This window comes from Prunus mume, linkage group LG2 (genome assembly GCF_029339155.1).
Source record: "Prunus mume cultivar Tortuosa linkage group LG2, ASM2933915v1, whole genome shotgun sequence".
Taxonomy (NCBI): Eukaryota; Viridiplantae; Streptophyta; class Magnoliopsida; order Rosales; family Rosaceae; genus Prunus; species Prunus mume.
In genome coordinates this window covers 2,246,772-2,270,372 of record NC_142699.1, presented here as the reverse complement: position 1 = coordinate 2,270,372, position 23,601 = coordinate 2,246,772, and the positions used below count along the sequence as shown (strand labels likewise).

Genomic DNA, 23,601 nt, shown 5'->3' with positions numbered 1-23,601 from the left:
ACAAAGCTTGAAAAAACCAAGCCATAACAATACAAATAAAACTCTCACAAAGGAGAGATAAAAAGCTCTCACAAAGGAGAGGTGAAAAGCTCTCACAAAAGGAGAGATGAAAACTCACAGAGAACCTACAGAGTCTCTGTGACTTATTCCGAACATAAAGAAACCGCAAAAAAGATGGAGGTAGAGATCTGACGTCAAAACGCAGGTAGAGATCCAATGCTTTGAGACCCAATCGCCTATGATGGTAGGAGAAAATCAGAACAAATCACAATCGCCTATGAGAGAAAACCATTTGTCTCTGGAGAAGAGAGGGAGGAAGAGAAAGAGGGGAGAGGAGAGGAAGAACAAGGGCCTCCTCCCCCCTCAAAGTGAAAACGGCTCTAGGAGGGTTTTTTGGGAGAGATGGTTTTTTTCTCTGCTACGTGATACATCTTGTATATGTATTATAATATGGGTGAACAATGAGGTTTATTTTCCCCCCTTTTAGGGAATAGTATCCATAAATATCAACTTATATTATAACACGTGTACAACCATACTACCGTATTATTCTATAATCACTAAAAACTATAAATAAATAAATAAATAATTTATTTTAAAAAAAGGCTGAAACATGACTTCTTATATGTAGATGTCAAATAAAAATTGTTAAATTTCGTTTTGATGGCAACTTGACATTTCGTAAATTTTTTAACTCCATTCAAAATATCAAATATCAAATTATTTTATTACACATATATCTATCTCTTTTATTTATTTAAATGAGGCCCATATCATCAATACATTTTTTTTTTTTTTCCCAAAAGAATGATCAATTAGATGTCAATTTCGACATCAAGCTTGTTCCCTTCAAATTCATATAGTATTTGAATATTCAGTTGAAATATTCTCCTTTAATTCATACGATTTCATGTTTACGTGACAATTTGGTAATTCTTAAGAGACTATTTAAGAGTAATTTTAGATTTTGTTGTTGGTATTTTGCTTCTAATTAGGATTCCTTGTGCTTCTAGGGTTTGAGGTTAGTATTAATATAACACCACATGTTTATGATAGCATGTTCAGTCTTAATCGTTAAATTACTGGGTTGATTTCGACTTCATAAACGATTGTGTCAGGCCTAATTAGTGACTAGTCCTTATTGGAGTATAACATGAAGGAAGTTAATCAGTTAGGAAGAAATTATTATGGTACTAACCACTCAATTGGGCCCACACCACAATGTCATTACATGATCATGACTGTTCATTTTTTAGGTCCTTATTCAAAGTTCACCTTTACAAAAAGATAACCAAATTAGAAAAAATTAAGTCATTTATGAGCATCCATAATGGACTCTCTAAACCACCTCATTAGATAAAATTTAGGGAGAAAGTGAGAAAACCCACCTTCAACCATGCTCTCTATCCAACTCCTAAAATAGGGAGACTTCTAGGAGCTCATAAATCTGAGGAGAGAGAAATGACTCCTAGTGGCTCCTTATAATTGAATGCTTCTTTACTTTAATGTTATTTTAAGTATTTATTTAATGCTACATATTTTTTATTATTATTTTATATGAAGAGAGAGCATTTATGCTAAACTAAAAAAACAAATAAATCATTTACGATTCCATAAACTAGGGAGTATGGTTGGAGTTGAAATTTTATAAGGAGCTCCTAAAATAGCTTTCTAGTGTTTTTAGCTAAATTTTAACTAAAAAATAAGGAGCATGATTGTGGATGCTCTATATATGATAAAATAAATATACAAACATGATTTTTTTTATAAACAATGAAAATATTGACGATGATAATAAAATAAAACGATTTTTAATTCGGCTAAGTTTTTACAAAGATGTTCCTTAAATGATGACCTAAAAAACGAAAGACTCTAATCATGAGATGATATCGTGGATTGGGCCTAAGTGAGTGGTAGCTTTGTATTAACTTACTAACTACTTGTTTGGACTTCAAAATATAATTTTATAATATGAATTGTTCAATTTTTAGGTACTTATTAACTAAATAGTGAAGTGGGCCACAACACTGTTAATGTCATGTTAACTTATTAACTAGATAGTGGAGTGGGCCACAACACTGTTAGTGTCGTATTAACTTATTAACTAGTTAGTGGAGTGAGCCACAACACTGTTAGTGTCGTTTTAACTTATTAACTAGTTAGTGGAGTGGGCCACAACACTGTTAGTGTCGTGTTAACTTATTAACTAGTTAGCACTATATATATAAACATACTAAAAGTTACATAAATGATATATGAAAATTTATAGAAGTTACATTTGGTGAAAGCAAAGTAGGCGAGTACAAACAAAGTTTAATTACAAATATTAATATTTAAGTTTATTATTAAATTTACCTTATGTAAAAAGGTTGTAATTTGCATTTTAAACATTGTGGTTGACAAATGATTAGATAATAGCGTAAATACACATGAGTACATTGTTGTTTTGTTGCGCTAGAATTATTATTATTATTTTTTTTTTTTTGACAAACGATACGATATTTACTAAATAATTTTTACAACATGTCAACATACTCACAACACAGTTACACCACTGCAATGAGACTAGTGAATATATATATCATTCCATCTTTTGCTTTAGTTTCCCTTTAGTGGCTCAAATTTTTTTTATAGTTTTTTTGGTCGGTAGTTTCTCAGAAAGTTATATGTGTAGTGAACTAGGCTTGGGTTATTCTAGATGCAAAGTTGGCTACAACTTCTTTCTGTATGAAGGCTAGGATTATTCCAGAGGGTTAATTTGCTGCACAAACTCTTTCTGTATGTACCCGTTTCCTTTCGGCCTCAGATTTTGTAGTTAGCTAGTTGAATATATAGGCCTCCATGTGGTACGTAGGTGGTGACGTGGGGAGCTCCCACAGAAGCCAGAGCCACAGAGCTTTAAAACCTCCAATACAGTCAGCCCAATTCACTCCTCAATTTCTCTCTTTTATCACTCAAACCACTCTCTCTCTCTCTCTCTCTCTCTCTCTCTCTCTCTCTCTCTCTCCAGTGTGTTTGGTGATGGGGGTTCTTGAGATTTGTGATGCTTCGCATGAAATGAAGCCAGTGTTGTTAATGGTGGTGGTTCAGTTTTCATTTGCTGGGGTTAATATTTTCTACAAACTGGCGACTAATGATGGAATGAGCTCAAGGATTCTTGTTGCATATCGCTTCATTTTTGGAACCGCCTTCCTCCTTCCTCTTGCTCTTATCTTTGAAAGGTGAATATTAATATTGCATTTCTCTCTTCTTTGATAGGAATCACTTAAAAGTTCTTTCCATCTTTTGCGTTTTTCAGAACGAAAAAATATTCAATAATGTCATATTTGCTAGAGCTTTCCCTAATTCCATCATGCATTCTCTGTTGATGACGTGGTTTCAGTAATATCTTTCAGAACATTCAATAAGTTCATCATATACACACGAGAAGTTTCCTTTACAAAAACACTCTGGGAAAATAAGAACGAAAAGAAAAGAAAAAAAAAAAAAAAGGAAAGGAAAGCAAAGAAAAGAAAGGGAAAAGGAAATCATATCCTAAGTGCTACCTTTTGACATTTTGCCACATTGACCACTTATATGTTTCAAACCAGTTGGTGTTCAATTTGTTTTATTTACATGCAGGAAAAGCAGGCCAAAGCTCACATGGATAGTGCTCTTGCAAGGATTTTTGTCTGGCTTATTTGGGTAAGCAACTCATCCCTGCGCAATTGTGTTTCTTCAATCTTTACCAAAATCATTTTGTTATGGGTCATATTTATATGAAGAAACTTTTTACTTTTATTTTTATAGAAATAGTATAAAGCATATATATATATATATATATGACATCCGGATGAGAGAATAACTTATATACGGAAATTCTCCTCTATGGATGTCCGGACGTTATTATTGTGTGGACGCTATGTATTTTCTACTATCCATCTTTGCTTTCCTCCATTTTTACAATGACATTCCTACGATAATAATGTGTGGACAACCATATGAGAGAATAACTGTGTAAATATATATTTTTATTTGTATTGTGCATATAGAGATATATTAGTGCTTACAGTTAGTAGTTCACTAGAAATAGAAGCCAACTGTGGCCATTGCAATCTCTAAAGTACGCATGTCCACAACTTTTTACGTGACTCTTGTTATCTTCTACGCTTTCAAAAGGCAACATGTTCAGTTGTTGACCCAAACAAAAAAAGATGTAGCTAAAAAGATTCAATATTAATGCAGGGGATCATTGTCACAAAATTTGTACATTCAAAGCTTAGCCTTGACATCTGCAACATTTGCTTCTGCCATAGCCCAACTCATCCCAGTCTTAACTTTCGTCTTCGCCATCACCTGCAGGTATATTTATGTTGGGTTTGGTTTCATTAAGGATTTTATATTAATAAATTTTTTATACAAATAATATTAAAGGAAGTGGAAATCAAACTTAAGATTTCGGGTAGAGAAGTAAAATGTTATTTTAACTCTCTGCATAAATTGATGAATTGTGATTGGTTGCTTTGGTTATATAGGCTGGAGAGATTGAATTTAAGAAGTATAGCAGGGAAGGCAAAGGTGTTGGGAACATTAATGGGAATTGGTGGAGCGATGGTTCTGACATTTTACAAAGGTGTGGAGATCAACATCTGGTCTACACATGTTAACCTTTTGCATAGTAGTCAGCAACAAAACAACCACTTGGCAGCATCAGCTCATGCAGACTCTGGTAATCGACTATTGGGCTGCCTACTGTCCTTGGGGAGCTGTTTTGGCTTCGCTTTATGGCTCATTATTCAGGTGACACATTCACATACAAATTTAGGGGTATATTAATAAGCGCTTTTATTAGAAGACAGTTGAAATTTTTGTTAAAAATTCAAGAGCTTTCTAGAAAAGTACAGAGATCGTTTTCATGACTCATAAGCACTTTTAAATTATTGTGTCAAACTCAATTAGAAGTTCTTTTGATTGTTAAAAAACACTTTTAGCCCTTACAAACACATTCCTAAACATGCCCTAGAGACAAAAAGAAAAATCCCCTTTTCATTCCTCCCTATCCGGCCATGACACTGCCAAAGCTCTGTGCCCATGAAATTCTTATTAGTAATATATATTTTGATCACATTAGACTAATACAGATTTAGTTGCTTTCTGTTTGTGCAACAGACTAAAATGGGGGCGACGTACCCTTGCTACTATTCAAGCTCTGCTTTAATGTCAGCAATGGGGTCAATCCAGGCCGTTGGATTTGCCCTCATCAAGGAGAGGGACTGGAGCCAGTGGAAATTAGGTTGGAATATTAGGCTTCTCACAGTGGCATACGCGGTATTACCATCCTAACCTTCTTCTACTATTTGTTGTTCTTAAATCTCCATCACCCTCATCCAGAAATATTGTGATTTGATCTTATATATAGTCAATTAATAATAATTGAATATGGCTATGCTCATGACTTTTTTTTAATGTAGGGAGTTGTGGCCACTGGGCTAGGTGTGACATGTATTGCTTTGTGCATACGCATGAGAGGCCCCTTGTTTGTATCTGTTTTCAACCCTCTTATGTTGGTGCTTGTTGCCATTGTTGGGTCTTTGGTATTGGACGAGAAGCTGCACCTTGGAAGGTACCATATATACCACTTTTTTATAGAACTGATTGATCGATCTCTCGACTAGGGCCGACCTTGAAATTCTGAAAATTTACCATGAATTGATGTCGTAAAACAATAAAAGTACGGAACGAGCAATATATATATATATACACACGTTTGTGTGGCTTTGCTTGCATTTGAATTTAATTAATTATTAATTATTTGTTTAATTTGCAAATAACAGTGTGTTAGGAGCAGTACTGATAGTGTGCGGCTTATATGCTGTGCTGTGGGGTAAGGGCAAAGAAATAAACAAGAGTCAATCAGTGGCGCCGTCTGCAAGCTTTCATCATCAAGATTCTGGATCAATTGATATTGTTATAATGCCTAATGGCATGAGCAGCGACCATGAGGGTCTAACAAATAATAATCCTCCAAATACTGTAGAAGAAAGGAGGATTTGAAGAAAACCCAGCTACAATAATGTGATAACAAAAATGTTAATTATTGTAATGTTTTTCTAGGTATCCCAATTCCAATTACCCAAATATTTGGGAGTTTTCCGTGTATAAGATATTGTATATAGATCCATCCCCTTCAAGTAAATTTTTGGGGAGGTTATAAATATACGCATGTTAAATATTTGTATACAAATGATATTGGAAGAGAAAGATTCCAACATAAAACCTCTTGCATAACTCCACTTGTAACACGTGTTGGTATTGTCCATGTTTACTTCAATACAAATTTATAAATAAACCCAATCCTAGACATGTATTTATAAAAAAACTCAAACACTATTTAAACATAGAAACACACCCAAAATCAACCCCAAAGTCAACAATTGTATATTTTGGGGGTGTGTTTATAAATGAGTTTTGAATGTGTGTAATGATGGATTTTGGGTGTGTTTATAAAGTGTTTTGGGTGTTGGGTTTTTTTATAATTTCAGCTCCCATTTTGGATGTTTTAGTGAAACTCCCTTCATTCAATGGAATGAAGGTAGCGTTTGGTAGTGCTTAAATTTTTTAAAAAGCTGCTTTAATAAAAATTTTGCCAAACCATGGTGTTTGGTAAACCTCAGAAATCAGCTTTTAAAAAAAATTGTGGTCAATGACCGCTGTTTTTCCAAAGCAGGTATAACCCAGCTTTTAAAAGCTGCTTTAAAAAAAATTTAACCGGTGGTTTAATGAATATTTTACTTTCCCATAATGCCCTCACTTATTTTTCAAATAGACAGTCCTTGTCCCTCCAATACAAATCGAGCGACACAGCAAACTCCTATTCTTCTCCATTCTGCAGACTCCCATTTTCTTCTTCATTCTGTTCATTCACAACCATCCCTCTTTCTATTCGTTCTAACTCACATCCCTTTTTCTATTCATTGTCTGCAACAAACCCCACCCAAGCTCCAACCACAACCACAACGTCCGACCATGGGCTGTACGACGATGATGATAAGCAACATGGCGTATGACAACGATGATAGAAGACTTGACGATGACGAGTAAGGAGGGCGACTTCTCGGGAGAGGGAGAAAAATAGAACAAGGAGAAGGAGTAGAAGAGAAAATTGCAGAGAGAAAGGAGAAGAAGCAGGTGACAGGAGGAAGGAGAAGAAGACGATGAAAGAGGCTGAAAGAGATGCAGAGATCTGGGGAAAAAAGGGTTCCCAAAAAAAAAAAGATACAAAGAGACGAAAATGTTCTGACTCAAAAAGTGTAAATTAAAAAAAAAAAAATGTAGCTTAAAGTTTTTTTTAAAAAGAAGAAAAAGAAATTAGAAAACAACAAATAATTTCATCATGATGCATGTCCTTTTTTGTCATTATACATACTAAAATCAATTTTGATAAAAATTTACCAAACATTTTGATTACTCACAGCACTTTTTCAAATATAGTTTACCAAACGCCTAACTAATTTTTTTCACATGATTATTCTTGAAGCAGAAGCAATTTTTTTTAAAAGCACAGCAATGCCAAACTAGCCCGAAGATCGCTATCACCACCTGAGTCGTTTTCATCATCACACTCTTCTCTATATGCAGCAACTTCCATTCCATTGCCTTCTTTCTTTGAGCTCTAAAATTATCCGAAATTTATTTTGTTTAAATAAGCCTCAAGTTCTTTGATCCTTTTCAAATCTAGCGTTGTGTGATATAGTGTATTAGGGTGTACCAAGTGTATTTTTGATAGTTAAATAGGGTGTACTTAGTTAATTTTACACTTTGAATTAAATATTAAAGTATATTCAGTTAATTTTAGAGTTTGTTTAATAATACCCTAAATTAATCTCGGTCCTCTTACCCTCTCCTTTTTCAGTTGTTGTCGAAAGGGCTTGGATATCCGTTCTTCGATTTCTCAGGTCTTCAATGTCAAGGGCTTGGATCGATTCGTAACACCCGTTCACATGTTCTACAATCCCATAATAATCTAGAATATCATTTATATGATTGATTTAACATGAGTTCATTGCACGACACACTAAAGATAATTAATTATTTCAGTTGTAAGCCTCTCAGATTCTATTTCTATTTGAAATTTTGTTTAGGGAGTTCTTAACTCAGGACTTGCTGTGACCCTAATTGCATGGGTTGTAAAGAAGGGAGGGCCACTGTTGGTTGCAGTTTTTCAGCCTCTCTTGCTTGTGATGGTTGCACTTGCAGGGTCTTTGTTGCTGGATGAAAAGTTGCACCTCGGAAGGTATGACATATCTATTATTTTCTTGGTTGTTGATTTGTTGCCTTGGAGACTTTGAATATATCTTTACCTTTGGCCTTTTCTTAAATGCTTCTCCTCTTCTGTAGTTAACTCAATTTTCATTTACCAAAAGCTAAATATTTATGCTTGTTGTATCTGCAAATGTCAGCATACTGGGAGGACTGCTGATTGTGGGTGGATTATACGCGGTATTGTGGGGTAAGAGTAGGAATTGCTGAAGATGACTCAATTAGAATCCCAAACAAGTCTCAAATATGAATCCAATTCTCAACCAATCCTAGTTGTTACATCTATTGGGGGAGATGTGAATTCTGAGAAGGAAATGGTTGAGAGCAGAAAGGAGGACGTGAAGCCTTAGTCAAGTCTCGTTTTAAACTATAGGATGAAGAATAGATGTATTGTGCAGGTCTAAAGCTTGGCCATGTCTTATAATTTTTTTGGCAATTTGACAAAAGGAAATGAATATTACACCAACGTCTCTGGATGGTAAAGTCTTTTCACTCTCTCCCCAAACAAAGAAATATATAACATAGAACTCAACCACACTGTCCCTCCAATTTAAAATTTGTTCCAGGGTCTTTGAATTTGAGACTGTTTTCTACCCCTTCATGTATCATGTATGTTATCAACTTCAGATAAACAACAGCTGAACAGTCATTACTTAAATAATAATAAAACTCAACAGTCTTCCACTTCCCATGAAACTGTTGGCATCAGACTTTTAAACTCATTAAAAGTCATTAAAAGTTAGAATTGGATACAACCCCCTAAAGCTTTAGAAGGAGTAGGAGGATGTACCATTGATTAAAAGTTGAAAATATATTTGAGAATTTAATTTTATACGGTGGATATACCATTAATCTCTTATTTTGGTGATTATATCCGAAAATATCTCTTATTTTGGGAACAACAATTCATAATTACAAATTAAATCTTGAGAATCTCTCCAAAAAAATAATTTAAATCTTGAGAAAAGATCTTGCTCGGTTCAAATTCAGAATAAAATCCCATTTAACTTAGGACAAATGTACTAAGTACCCGTAGATTTACACGGTTCACAATATATATATATGTGTATGTGTGTACGTGTGTGTGTTCAAATATCTGCAGCCGATTTGGACAAATGTACTAAGAAAACAATATTGCATATATATATATATATGTGTGTAGATTTCCAACTGCTCTCTCTCTCTCTCTCTCTCTCTCTCTCTCAGAAAACAATATTGCATATTTTTAATTGATATAAAGGAATAGGATGGTGTGCGTGCGCATCTGTAATGCGCTATATGGGCTGAAACCAGTGTTGGTAATGTTTGTGAGCCATCTTCTAAGTACAGGATTGAATATAATTTTCAAACTGATAGCAAACGATGGGATGAGTTTAAAAGTCTTCAGTGCCTACCGTGTCCTCTTTGCCTCTGCCGTTATGATACCTCTTGCTCTTGTATTTGAAAGGTTAATTCTGGCCTCTACCATTTGCTTTCCTTTTTTCCTTCTTCTTTTTTAAATTTTTTTTTTTTTTTTCATTTTCTCTAAATCTAGTTCTACCCGGCATTTAAAAGAGTTTTTGCAATATGCCTAGCGACTGACGTTTCCCTATATCGGCCGGTGCTGCATTTTCAGAGTCTTTTTCATAATTTTTCTTTATCTATCTATGTGCAGGAACAAAAGACCAAAAATGACATGGACTGTGCTAGTTCAAATTTTTCTCTGTGCGTTATTTGGGTAAGTTTAATTCGTTCCTATTAATTACAGTATATATTTTGGGAAATGTTAGCATGCCAGGCTGTTTTAACAATATGGTGCCCTATTATTGCAGGATGACACTGGCTCAAAATTTATACCTTGAGAGTATGGTATTCATACCAACAACATTTACTGTGGCGATAGTGAATCTGATTCCTGTCTTCACCTTCATACTGGCCGTATGCTTTCGACAGGAGAAGCTGGGGCTAAGGAGCCTCCAAGGGATCGCGAAACTTGCCGGAACATTGGTAGGGATTGGAGGGGCAATGCTCTTCGTATTCTACAAAGGCATCACTATAAACGTCTGGCATCATACTGGCCTCTTGGCCACGCCCCAAAGCAGCACTTCATCTTCAAACCCTCATCACTCTAATGGTTATGCCTTGGGCACTGTGTTAGCTCTGCTAAGCTGTTTGTCCTCTTCAGCCTGGCTCATAATTCAGGTTTGTGTCTTAGATGACGGACCTTTTGTGTTCACTATAATATAATCAAATGGTTAGATAGTTTCTAATTTGACCTGTTTATACCGAGTTCATTCGTTAATTCGTTCATTCGACCTGACCGATATATAATAGAAAAAGTTGTACATTTTATCACCTCTCGGTTAGCTGACACTAAGAAGGAAAGCTTATAGAGAGTAGAATCACCCTATGAGCTTAGATTGAAGGTTTTAACTCTTGGGATTTGAATGGACATCGATTTAAGATTTCATAAGAAATCTGATTCTTTCTATATATGCATATTATATATCTACATGTATTTTCTTAATTAAATTAGTCAAATTAATTACATGTATTTTCTTAATTAAATTAGTCAAATTAATTACTTGCTTATAAATGCAGGGCAAATTGAGTAAGACCTACCCATGCCCCCTGTCAAACACAGCTTTGATATCCGTCATGGGAACAGTTCAATGTGTGGTTTATGCCCTTAGCACGGAGAGGGATTGGAGCCAATGGAAGTTGGGATGGAATATAAGACTTCTTGGAGTTTTTTATGCTGTACGTATAATAAATTTTAAAAATCATTTTTTAATTTAATTACAAATCGTTGTTTTTGCTGCATTCCCATGAGGTTTGAAAATCATGCTACAGTGCAAAGCTTTTATAAATAATTAAGTTTATTACATTTCAATACAACAGCATTTATTTACGTTTGATTCTGACATAGGAATTTTAATACTTTTTTTTTACTCTCTCTGCAAGTTGTTCATGCAGCTGATTGCCATCATTTGAATGTTTAATTTGTTGTGTGATGTAGGGAATATTGGGTTCTGGAGTTGTAGTGTTCTTGACGACATGGTGTGTAAACATGCGAGGGCCATTGTTTGTAGCAAGTTTTAGTCCTGTCCTGCTTGTACTCGTTGCCATATTTTGCTCTTTGTTGCTGGGAGAGAAGTTGTATCTGGGAAGGTGCATTTTCTATTCTTTTGACTTTATTTTATTCAACTAATAGCGTGTTTATTTATCATGTTGAGTCTTAGAATTATTCCAATTCATGTTTCTTTGGTGTGTTTATTAACACATGGAATTGACCCTACCTTTACTAACAGCTAATTTTAATCAGTAAAATGCTGTGCATTTGTTTTGTGAATTACAGCTTTCTAGGAGGATTTCTAATCATATGTGGGTTGTACCTGGTGATTTGGGGTAAGAGCGTTGAAATGAGGAAGATGACTCAAGTAGAACCAATGGAAACCCCCCGACCTTCAGAGGCTCAAACCATCGAAATTGTTTCAACAACTCCTATGCCCATTCACAGTACGACCTCACGAGGTTAAAAACTACATCAAACACAAGCTACACATGGATTCATTTGCCAGTCGCCTCTGCTTGGTAATTTTTGAACTAGCTTGAAGGGTTCGTTTGCTTGGCATTCTGAGAGATATATGTGCAGTTATTTGGACTTGGATATAGAGACTTTAACCCAGAGTTGTAAACAATAAAAGAGATGGAATAATCGTTCTGTTATTGATACGCTGATGTACAGAATACTATCCTTTATATACTAGGTTTACAATCTCCTATTCTAGCATAATTCCTAATTAAGGCTACAATCTGGGTTTGACCCATAAACATCGGGGTCTAATATTGGAAAGACAATTACAATATTTGCAATCCTTCAATTACATGATTTGATTTCCAAACAAAAGTGCTGCTGCGTTCGAGGAAGGCAGCTAATGCCTATATCTCCTGTTATAAACGAACAATACTTAGATTATGAATTATTTGTTGAAGTTAACAAATGAAATAGAAAGAGGGAAAAGAGGGTAGTATGGAGATAGAAGTGTAGTCCTTCAAAACATGTAATGAAAACCTAAAAAGAATATGTTAATTTTCTTTTTTGTTATGAGATTGTTGTAATTATATGTGTTTTTTTTTAGTGAGAGCAGTCTGAATTGCTAGTAATCTTTTCGTTATTGCCAAATCAACCTTATATTTGATTTTCTAACTTTCTTTCAACTGTCACGTTTAAAATATTTTATGTGATGTTTGGAATATTGGGATCTCTAGGGGTGTCTTTGTAGAGTCAAAAATTGTATGATTCCATCATACATATGATTGAGTTATGGAAACTTATGGATGTCTTTCTACATCTGTAATGATTTCTTTCTGATTAAATAAATCTCTTTCTAGTTGCTTCGGAAGACTTAAGGCCCCATTTGATTCATGGAACGGATTTGAGGGGAAATCACTTCCCAAGGGATGGAAAATGGAAGATTCATTTCCTATGTTTGGTTTGAGTAGGAATGGAAAACAAAGGTTGTATATTTTTTAATTATACCTTTATTAAATTAAATAATAATAAAAAGAACGCATTCAATGATATATTGTAATTCTAAATTGTTAATGGGGACAAAATGAACATGAAAATTGTGCATTTTCTCAAACTTTTACATGAGGAGAAAAAACAAAACCAAGTTGGAAGAATGACTTTACTTTCCTACTTTCTCATGTTAAGCAACCATTTCTCATGCTTGGACTTACCAAACATGGGAAAGCAATTGATTTCACATTCCCAATCCTCATTTCCCATTAACCAAACAGGGCCTAAATTAAATGCATAAAAACAAAATAAAAAATAATTAAGAACAAAATAATATTTTAACCAGCCCTACTCTTCCTCCTTCACCCACCGATCCCAACCCCACCCCTTGGCACTACCTAGCTCAGCAACCTAGCATCTCTCTCTCTGTTGACCTCTGAATCTAGTTGGGGACACGTGGTTAATTATTTTATAATAAAATAATCAAGCGGTCCGAGCACACTTAGTAACAAAGACGTCCTTCTCAGACCAAAAAAAAAAAAAAAAAAAGACGTCCTTCTTAGTGTGTGTGTGGCGTGCCAGTACTACAGTCACAAGTGATCGTGTGGCTACAAATGAGCAAATGAATGGTGCTCTGCGCTATGATCTTGACTTCTTCTTGGCCGAGATTGGAACAAATTATCGGCCACCGTTGGGCTTGATTTATTTGATTGGTTCTGGACCTTTGTTTCATGGAATTTTCTTCTATTTATAGACTTTGTATTTCTCCGGTCGAGACAAAAATCCTAGTTGTGCTCTGACCTCCGTCACATCAACCTCATAGTTTCTATCTTACACTTTCACTTATGATTTGACCAATCTGGATGGTGGAAAGGTGACATTCAGCTGCTTTCTGATAGCTTGGGCGGTGCACCTCTAACCTCATGTTAGGTCTCAGACCCTTGCTCTCTCAGTGAGGCAAACAATTCCTCAGTCTACAAGAGCAAACAATCTCCTTTTGTTGTCGAGCTAGTTTCTTTCATAACACACGCACTGCGCAAACTTCCTTTTTGTTTGCTCCCTAGTTTGAGGCAAACTTTCCTTTTTGTTTAGAAGAGCTCGGCTTCTTTTGTTGTTTAGGCCTCGTGTGTGTGCTTGGACGTCCTCTTTAAGCGCATTAGTATTTGGCCTTTTTAAAATTGCCGCAATCTTGGAAGGCCCTTTTTTTTAGGCCCATGAGCGAAAACATACATGTCCAAACACTCTCCTCCTCCTTCCCCCACCCACCCACTCTGCACTAGGAGCCACCCACGAGTCCACTTGTAGCCCCACCCCCTTCCCCTCGGAGAAGATGTTGATTGGGTTGATTAGGTTGATTAGGGATCTGTTTGAATTTGAAGCCCTCTGTTTCAAAGGGATATCGGGTTTCTTCCAAATTTTTTTTTTTTTCTAAATATCTTAGTTTTTAATAATAATAAAAACTCAAATATCTTAGTTTTGGATAGAAAAGTGGATGAAAGTATAAAATTTTGATAGTAAAAAATAAATTGACAATTTTAATTAATTCGGATGTTAAATTAAATAATTTTTTTATTCGAAGAATTAAATTCAATTGGGTGATTATTTCAAAGGGTAAAACCGCTGAAAATCTTTATTATGTTTACAAATGGGAACTTTTGTCTATGTTTATATACCTACTATTTGTTTTATTTTGTTAATGTAATTTATTTATTTATTTTTGAGTTAATCTAGCTTATTAGGCTACCACGTCCACAGCATATGTAACGTGTCAACCTCCAACACAGGTGTACATACATAGATCTAAGCAAAACCATGCATGGTCAAAATGGGCGACTCCGTATTAAAGAACAATGGGACCCGTTGTGTTTCATTAGTGGCGCTTTCGTAGTTCCAGTGCATAATCATGGGCAGTTTCCAAATGCGGTGTCCATAAAAGGAAGCCATTCGGAGCAAAAGAAGAAGAAGAAGAAGAAAAATGTCGACGGTGAAGAAGATGGCGGTTGCTCTGTTGGTTCTGTGTGCGGTGTTTTCTTGTATGGAGAAGGTGGTAGATTCTGCTGGAGTTGACTGCTATGATGCTTGCAACACTGGCTGTGTTCAAAGCAACAGTATGTAATTTCTAATTTCTAATTTTTAAACAATTCCTAGCATGTTCATAGATTTGTTTGTTGAAATCACTTACGGGAGCGAAACTCAAACTTGGATGCCAGCGCATAAACTCGCTGTCCTGACCAATTGGCCCGACTCACATATATTATATTGAGTAGAGTGAATTTGAATTTTGGACATCTTGAATATTAGATTGAGAGAGAGAGAGAGAGAGAGAGAGAGAGAGAGTAGTGAGAAACTAGATTGTTTTTCATGTTAGATTTATCATTTAATTTAGGGAATTTAGATTGAAGGGAGAAACATAATGTTTTGGTTCATTTGTATTTGTATGTAATGTAGTGACTGATTTGTTTTGTTATTTATGTAAATATGCAGCGAGACTTTATCAACGCTGTGATCGCAAGTGCCGGATTAAGTGCGGTCCAGGTAAATCCCAAGTCTTCCATCGACCTTATCACCTTGGAACTTTAAGGCTTCTTTTGCCCAAGTGCCAGATTGAGTGCTTATTATTTTATTATGAATTTTTTTTGGTTTGGTATGAACAGAAAGCCTAATTCTGTGTTTTATTGTGTGTACAGATTCTGAAGTTGAGGGGAACTTACAGTAAAAGCCAAAGAAAATTGGGGAGCACATCAGAAAGATCATAGAAAACAATATGTAATTTATGCACCTTTTTCTCTTCCTTTTAAAAATAAAATAAAATAAAATAATGGAAGTGACTTATGCACTTAAAGAAAGTATGTCATTTATTTTAAATTATGTCATTTATTGTAGTTATGAACTTCATCCATTTGGGCTTGGCCCAATTAGAGCTTCTCCAATAGTTAGTTAGCATTTTCTCGTTTAATATTCGTATTATACATATATATATGTATATTTTAATAATACTTTTATTTTCTATATATATCTTAAAGATTCAGTAAAATATACAATTTTTTAAAAAGAGAATATACAATACACACGTACATATGTTTTTCACCTTTAATACACATTTTTTTTACAAAAATTTGAATAATACAAATAAAATTCACTTTTATATATATATATATATTATTGATTACAAATAATATATATTAAAAAATTTAAATAAATTATATTAGAATATTATATAGTGACCGAACTTTTCAATTGTATTTCGCTAAAATTTTACCAAATAGAACACACTAGTTCCTTGGCACATGCTCACGCATGTGCCAATTGGTTTTTTTTTTACAAATTTATAAATAAACCCAATCCTAGACATGTATTTATAAAAAAACTCAAGCACTATTTAAACATAGAAACACACCTAAAATCAACCCCAAAATCAACTTTTTGGGTGTGTTTATAAATGGGTTTTGAGTGTGTGTAATGATGGGTTTTGGGTGTGTTTATAAAGTGTTTTTGGTGTTGGGTTTTTTTATAATTTCAACCTCCATTTTGGGTGTTTTAGTGAAACTCCCTTTTTTTTTTCCCCTTTTTTTCTAGTATTAAGAAAAGAAAAGATAACATGGGTAGTTATGTTCGATAAAAATATGACTTATTATTTGATTTTGTTTTTAATTTTAATTTTTTAAATATGAAAAATGTGAATTTACCATATTATCCTCATTTAATTAATAATTTCAATTCTTAATGTTTGAATTAACCAAGAGCATTTTCTGGTATTTTGAATGTTTTATCATTCTCTGCCTTCTGCTTTATATGTATAGATACATATTTTATTCATACTTTCTTGTTTCGTATTTTACTAAATAGCAAACTACATACATATTTTATTTGTACTTTTCCTGTCTTATATTTTACTAACTAGCAAATTAAACTCTTCAAATTAAAGTTTGTTGATTTATGTGACAATTTGAAAATGTTTATTTGCTACTGTAATAATTTATGTCACAACTTACTCGCTAATTCAATTAATGTAATATTATGAAAAAGAATGAAAAATATAAAAACATATGAAGAATGCCTATATATTTATGACCTAAAAAGTAAAAGTGTATGTTTTTAACATTTTCAATGTAGGTTTTGTGTTTGTAAAGTAAAATTAAATGTTTTGAAGAGTCAAGATTAATTTACCACTCATGAAGAATATGAAGTCTCACATCGAAAGCTTGACGGATAAAATATAAAATATAATAAATGGTATTACTATTAATAATATCAAGGTTTTTTTTATTAAGTTCACATATATCAGATCATGTAGGTTGGGAGTTTGTCTCTCTAAAATATTTGCATGGTATTAGAGTTGGATAATTGACTATACTTGATTGAACCTGAATCAAATAAAAACTTTGAATTGAAGATGAATCAAACAAACACCAAATTTGAAACCATGAATTGAAAAAATAACAAAAAAGCTACCAAATTGGTGCATTTGTGGCGTATTAAAGAATGATCCACGTGATAAGGAATCTTGAAGAATATTAAGTTTCACATCAAAAAGTTGACAAATAAAATAAATACATAATGAATGGTTCTACTACTAATAGAATCAAGACTTTTTATATAAAATCTCATACATGTTGGACTATATATGTGATTAAATTTGGGACAATATTGATGTTGTTAGTAGTGGACTGAGAGTTCATCTCTTTGAAATCTTTATATCTTCCTACAACAAAAAGACGACTCATAATGTATTGCCTTCTCCTTCAACTTTTCTTCATTTGAAGAGAGTATGGGTTTGCAATTAGAATGTGAACATTAAACCATGAGGTGGAGAGAAAAACTTTCACCATCAAACGTGGGCCATAAAAGAAAATGTTGTTCGTTTACAGTGTATTAGAAAAATAATGGAAAATATCGTACCACAATATTGATTTTGACTTTTTTTTTAAATTTTCAATCCTAGTTTGTTTCATTTGCTTTGACATTTTTTCTAAAAAAACTTTTTCAGTAGGCCCATGCAAAAAAAGAAAAGAAAAAAAAAGCACAAGCAACACGACAAGACACGAAGGTAGTAGGCTTGGATTGATCGTTAGTTAAACGAATTTTATTTTACATTCTTATACAAGGCAAATCAAACATGATTAAAGAAAAAAAAATGATATTTCCTAATTACTTTTTCAGTAATACTGAACATCAGAAAGAAAATTTTTCATTTCGCATATATTTAAAAAAGACATAATTTCTATCCAATCCTTTCAGCGTACTAAACGGCCTTAATTTTAGATTTGGAAAGAAAGAATGAAAGATAAGGTCGTATGGGAGAATCTACTGAATATAGTTGGAAGCTAAGATGATGATGAATACAGAAGAACGAAACCAAACCCTCTGCAGAACCTTGTTCCCCTCGTCAGTCGTCAGTCAGTTTTGAAATAAAAGAAAAGGTCAAACTCCCATTTGGTCATCATCTTCTGTGAGTGGGAATATAAAATTCCACACCAAACGTATACAGATTAGTACTAGTGAAAACTACATAAGTATTCATTCAAAATAAAATACACAGTAAAAGAAAAAAAGAAAAAGGAAAAGAAAAAAACCCAAAGACAGGAGGACATGTCCCCCTTTTCTTCTTCTGGTTCGTGAACTCAATTTAATGTGGGCTTGGAGTCCGTATATATGAGAGAGAGAGAGGGAGAGAGAGAAAACCCAAAAGGTGGAAAGAGTGATGATGATAATGAAGAAGGTTGGTTCTCTACTTTTCTGACTTGACCTCCTTTTTCTTCTTCCGCTCTGCTTGATCTCTTTTTATTTTGCAAACCCCAAAAATAGAAGAAGAAAAAAAACCAGAAATGATTGTTTGATTGTTGGTTAAGTTTGTCTTTGCTCAGCTGATGTTTGAGGTGCAGATCTATTATTGCTTTGGTTTTGTTGTTATTATAACAAGCTTTGTAAGGATTTTCCGAGCAATTTTTAGTTTTCCCACCTGGGTTTTCTTGAGAAAATGCCCAGGAAAGTCGAGGGTTTAAGTTAGCTGCTCAAGTCTTAAGCTTTTTTAACATTAAGATGTTCTTGTTCTTTGCAGATCTTTGAATTGTTGTGATTAAGCCGTGGAGAAGTTTAAGCTCTGGGATAATTTGGGCTTTTTGGTTAACAGGTAAGTCCCAAGCTTTTGTTTTTGGTGGATGCGCAAGTTCACCTTCTTTTACCTCACCATTTGCTAAAATGAGTTCAACAAATTTGGAAAGAAGATAGCATGACAAAAATAAAAATAACAAATTATTTATGAACGTCAGGTCTAAATTTTGAGACTGCCCTTGTTATACTCTCTCTATCATCATGTATCAATGATCTGTTATTTTTACTTGAGGATTTGTGTATAAGTTGCTATAAAAATACGTTGTCCTAAATATGGTTTTTCTTCTTATGAAATATGGGTTCTTTTGCTTTGTATTTCTTTCTCCTTGGAAAACTAGGGATTGGATTTCCAGTGGATGAAGTTAACCAATACTTCTGACACCAGTATGCCTTCTTAATCTGTTCTGTATGCAGTTAGATTATCATTTTATGGTCTATATTGATGGATGCCATGGACATTCTTTGCTTATATGGCGTATAGACCGTAACTAGCCTTTTTTGAGTTTGAAAATGGTTTTAAAGTTTGGTTCTTTAGGTTACTTTGTAACCCATATGAATCTGCCTTTTCTACTTTTCTTTCAATTTTTTGTTGCCTTTCCTATATCATCTTATATCTTGTTCTCCATTAAGTATTTTTTTTGGTGGCAATTGACATAGTGTCACTTTTTGTTTGTGGCCAGCCATATGCACAAGCTAAGTGGAAATCAGAAGATTTTAAAGAAGATAACACAATTTTTTTGGTACTCTTTTCCACGACAAGAATGTCATTCCGTAGTATAGTTCGTGATGTTAGGGATGGCTTTGGAAGCTTGTCCAGACGGGGTTTTGAAGTCAGGCTGATGGGCCATCATAGAGGAAAATCTCATGGGTCATTAAATGATTTACATGACCAGCCTCTCATTGTTCAGAACAGTCGTTGGGCTAGCCTTCCCCCAGAACTATTGTATGATGTAATTAGGAGGTTGGAGGAGAGTGAGAGCACATGGCCTTCTCGAAAGCATGTTGTTGCATGCGCCTCAGTTTGTCGTTCTTGGAGGACCATGTGCAAAGAAATTGTTAAGAGTCCTGAGATCTGCGGGAAGCTCACTTTTCCTGTGTCGCTGAAGCAGGTTGGAATCCTTTAATTTGTGCTGATATGTTTTTTCTTTCCCAAGTTTGTATTGAAATCAAAGTTACTAAGATTCTGTATATGTTGCATTTTGTGGGAGATAATTATTTTTATTAAAGCAATTGGACATCCTATGATGTTGGGAAAAGCACTTACCAAATTTTCTTTTTTGTTTGGTTTTTCAGCCTGGTCCACGAGATGGACTCGTTCAATGCTTCATTAAAAGGGATAAATCTAATCTAACATACCACCTGTTTCTGTGTCTTAGCCCTGGTGAGCATCTTTTCTAACCATTTGATTTTATTTGATTTGTTGCTGGCTCTAGTAGCCTGTCGACCCATTTATCCATCGATCAAATATTTCTAAATGTGAGTTAGCATTTATTTATCAATTAATAGTCTCATTTTTCAGCGCCCCAAAAAATCTCACTTTTAATGCTTGTCAATCATTGATTTCCATTCATATACTGGTGTGTATCAGGTTAAAATGCCTCATCTTCTATATATATGAATGTTTACCAATTTTTGATTTCAAGTAGTCTGGTTATGAAATGTAGGAGTCCTTAATTTATTCAGGTTGACTTGGAAAAGGGCTGAATATCTATTTTAGGTAGATATCTTTGATTTGAATGATGATCTGATCAAACATGGTCAAATGTAAGGAGAAACTTTGTGTGCATGTCATGTATTGATTGAGATAGCCTCTCTTCTCTAATAGAGGATGAATCCAATTAAATAGGTGTATGGTGAACATGAATATGGAATATTCATGAAGAGTCCTGGCATTTCGGATAAACCTAAATAGTGAGAATGAATGTTCATTTTGATCACACTCTTCTCAAAGCCTATATAAACCCCCATTCACTTCCTCACTTTTCAATTGATTATTTCACCAGTTAATCATCAAAGTTTGAAAGAGAACCTCGCTTTGATTGAGAAAAAATAGTTAAAAATACATAAACCCTCTCAAGAGAATCCAAGAGAGCGTTTCGTATACAAACTTTTGTAAGATTATTCGTTAAAATCCCATTATTTTGCAGTGGAAGATTTTGCCTACTGCCTGTCGACATAGGTTTAAACGCTGGACCAGTTATACTTTTTTGACTCTAAATAACTTGCATACTTTATTTAATTGCCTATTTTAATCACACAAGGGAGACTCAAGAGGGGAAAGTTTGGTCCAGTGAATACCAAATTATTTATTAACTCGTATTAGGCGCTGTCTTTCCCAACTGACTTTTGGGTAGTAAAATAAATCATAGCTAGACTTGGCAGCTGATATTGATGCAGAACATGGGAAGCTCTGCAACTTTATGGTCCAACACTCAAGTTTCTGTCGTCCTTTAGAATTTCAATTAAGTTGTCTTTAATGTTATCATTAGCAAAAATTTAATGTTTCCATCCTTTTTCCTTGTGTTAAGTATCGTAATTTATGTCACAACTTTATCAGACTGAAGAAGCTAATAGGCCTTAATGTAAAGTAGGGTAGGTTATGTAATGGTGTGGTGTGATAAAAATAACTAATTAATTTGTCAGCCTGCAAGGTTTTAATGGTGTTGTGAAAATGTCAGTTGCTAATACATTTTTCCTAATAGGTTCTTTTATTTCATTTTAACATACTATTAGTGAACACAGGGGTGTCAAAGTAAGTGGGTAACTTCTAGACCAGGGATAAAGTTGGACGCATGCCTTGGTGAATTTACAATGCATCTCTATACATCTTTTGGTCTTTCCTAGCATGCATAATAACAATAGGTAGTAAAGCGTTAAACAAAAATAACTACTTTTTAAACTGCATGGTAGTCCTTGAAAGTCTGCAAGATTAATAGATATGTTAACTATCAGCATACGCATCTACCATTTTCATGTCAGACATGTTGGTTTTCTGTTAGAAATGTCCTAGAAATCATGAGTCATGTTCTGTCAACCTTTTTCATAGATGTGTTTCCAAGATTTTTAAATTATGTTTACCATTTTGAATAATGGATTGTTATGCTGTCCTGATCAAGACCAGCCCATCTATAGCCCCCATGTTTCTCTGAACTTTACCTACGGCTTCCAAGTTAATTTTGTGTTTTATTTTGTCACTCCAATTTGGCAGCTTTGCTAGTGGAGAATGGGAAATTCCTTCTTTCTGCAAAGAGGACTCGACGAACTACTTGTACAGAATATGTCATTTCTATGGATGCTGACAACATTTCAAGATCAAGCAGTGCTTACATTGGAAAGTTAAGGTAATTAAGAACATGATTTAAAAAGACTGAAAATGTATTTTTTTTTTGTTGGTCGCTTCACAAGAATACACAATCAAAGTAACACATTGTTCTTGCATTTCTCAAACGAACAGTTGGTTTTATAGCTATTGATTCTAATCCTGTTTTTGGTTAGTTTGTTATTTCTTATAAATTATAACATAAATTTCTTAAAAGAGCTCTCATTAATGTAATTTTCTTGGCATGCGTTAAAACAATTAATGTAAAGCATGACTAGACGTGTCTTCTATTGTGTAGTACTAATAGGGATGGGTGTGACGGGATAGACTTAAAAGAATAGTTGATCTTGTAATGTTTAATCATTTATTTGTTTTACTGGCAGCTATAAGTTGGATTGTATAACCTGTTAGAAATTTTGTTTTGAAGCATCCAACTTTGTTTCTTTTCCCAGGTCAAACTTTCTTGGCACAAAATTCATTGTATACGATACGCAGCCTGCATACACTTCTGAACATATTCCCCCACCAGGGCGGACAAGCCGTAGATTTAATTCCAAAAAAGTCTCCCCAAAAGTCCCTACTGGCAGCTATAACATTGCTCAGATAACATATGAGCTAAATGTGTTAGGCACTCGTGGCCCTAGAAGGATGCATTGCATAATGCATTCTATCCCGGTCTCATCTCTTGATGCAGGAGGTTCTGTCCCTGGCCAACCGGAACTCCTTACCCGCTCCCTGGAAGACTCCTTCCGAAGTGTATCTTTCTCCAAGTCTCTTGACCACTCAGTTGAATTCAGTAGTGCACGATTTTCTGAAATTGTTGGACCCCGAGATGATGAGGATGGCAAGACAAGACCCTTGGTTTTGAAAAACAAGCCTCCACGATGGCATGAACAACTACAGTGTTGGTGTCTGAACTTCCGAGGTCGGGTAACTGTTGCTTCTGTTAAGAACTTTCAGTTGATTGCTGCCACTCAGCCTGCTGCTGGTGCACCTACTCCATCTCAGCCAACGCCTCCCGAGCTTGATAAGATAATCTTGCAGTTTGGCAAGGTTGGTAAAGATATGTTCACAATGGATTATCGTTATCCTCTATCTGCATTTCAGGCTTTTGCCATCTGCTTGAGCAGCTTTGACACCAAATTGGCTTGTGAATAGAAAAGAGTAAATAGACGGTTTGGTAAGCAGAAAAGACCATTGACAATCATTCATTCTCTTTCTCACCTTTTCTTTTCCTCTTCTGATATGAATTTATATTTCTTGTAACTTTATGGTAGGAAATTGTTTGTTAAATTTGTTCTGAACTCAGTTTCTGCCCTGATAACAGGGTTTAACAGCATTTTAATATCAGAGCTTATTGTTACCCTGA

At 34.5% G+C, this 23,601-nt stretch overlaps 3 protein-coding genes across 4 annotated transcripts; all 3 read left to right on the top strand.

Annotated features, from left to right (window-relative positions):
* The first annotated feature begins 2,631 nt into the window (after positions 1-2,631).
* Positions 2,632-6,304, top strand: LOC103319119 (WAT1-related protein At1g68170-like). The gene is made up of 7 exons (XM_008220620.2): positions 2,632-3,221; positions 3,622-3,684; positions 4,225-4,341; positions 4,515-4,779; positions 5,149-5,307; positions 5,451-5,602; positions 5,814-6,304. The coding sequence occupies exons 1-7, from the start codon at positions 2,842-2,844 to the stop codon at positions 6,031-6,033; spliced, it is 1,356 nt and encodes a 451-aa protein (XP_008218842.2). The 5' UTR covers positions 2,632-2,841; the 3' UTR covers positions 6,034-6,304.
* Positions 6,305-9,566: 3,262 nt separating this feature from the next.
* Positions 9,567-11,816, top strand: LOC148919409 (WAT1-related protein At1g68170-like). Its single transcript, XM_089046756.1, has 6 exons — positions 9,567-9,745; positions 9,953-10,015; positions 10,110-10,479; positions 10,879-11,037; positions 11,297-11,448; positions 11,636-11,816. Exons 1-6 carry the CDS (start codon positions 9,600-9,602, stop codon positions 11,814-11,816), a joined length of 1,071 nt encoding a protein of 356 aa, XP_088902882.1. The 5' UTR covers positions 9,567-9,599.
* Positions 11,817-18,237: 6,421 nt separating this feature from the next.
* LOC103319121 (tubby-like F-box protein 8) lies at positions 18,238-23,601 on the top strand. Of its 2 annotated transcripts, none has more exons than XM_008220621.2 (6): positions 18,238-18,521; positions 18,861-18,932; positions 19,594-20,022; positions 20,207-20,294; positions 22,122-22,254; positions 22,685-23,601. In XM_008220621.2, the coding sequence occupies exons 3-6, from the start codon at positions 19,675-19,677 to the stop codon at positions 23,388-23,390; spliced, it is 1,275 nt and encodes a 424-aa protein (XP_008218843.1). In that variant the 5' UTR covers positions 18,238-18,521; positions 18,861-18,932; positions 19,594-19,674; the 3' UTR covers positions 23,391-23,601. The 2 variants fall into 2 exon arrangements, with proteins under 2 accessions (XP_008218843.1, XP_008218844.1); XM_008220622.2 differs by having other exon boundaries at positions 18,489-18,678.

Bases quoted from the DNA above. Each gene is read 5' to 3' on its own strand.
- LOC103319121 (XM_008220621.2), top strand. From the start codon at position 19,675: ATGTCATTCCGTAGTATAGTTCGTGATGTTAGGGATGGCTTTGGAAGC. The intron at 20,023-20,206 runs GTTGGAATCCTT...TTGGTTTTTCAG, and splicing joins TTCCTGTGTCGCTGAAGCAG to CCTGGTCCACGAGATGGACT. The intron at 20,295-22,121 runs GTGAGCATCTTT...CCAATTTGGCAG, and splicing joins GTTTCTGTGTCTTAGCCCTG to CTTTGCTAGTGGAGAATGGG.
- LOC148919409 (XM_089046756.1), top strand. From the start codon at position 9,600: ATGTTTGTGAGCCATCTTCTAAGTACAGGATTGAATATAATTTTCAAA. The intron at 11,038-11,296 runs GTACGTATAATA...TGTGTGATGTAG, and splicing joins TTCTTGGAGTTTTTTATGCT to GGAATATTGGGTTCTGGAGT. The intron at 11,449-11,635 runs GTGCATTTTCTA...TGTGAATTACAG, and splicing joins GAGAAGTTGTATCTGGGAAG to CTTTCTAGGAGGATTTCTAA.
- LOC103319119 (XM_008220620.2), top strand. From the start codon at position 2,842: ATGTGGTACGTAGGTGGTGACGTGGGGAGCTCCCACAGAAGCCAGAGC. The intron at 4,342-4,514 runs GTATATTTATGT...TTGGTTATATAG, and splicing joins GTCTTCGCCATCACCTGCAG to GCTGGAGAGATTGAATTTAA. The intron at 5,603-5,813 runs GTACCATATATA...TGCAAATAACAG, and splicing joins GAGAAGCTGCACCTTGGAAG to TGTGTTAGGAGCAGTACTGA.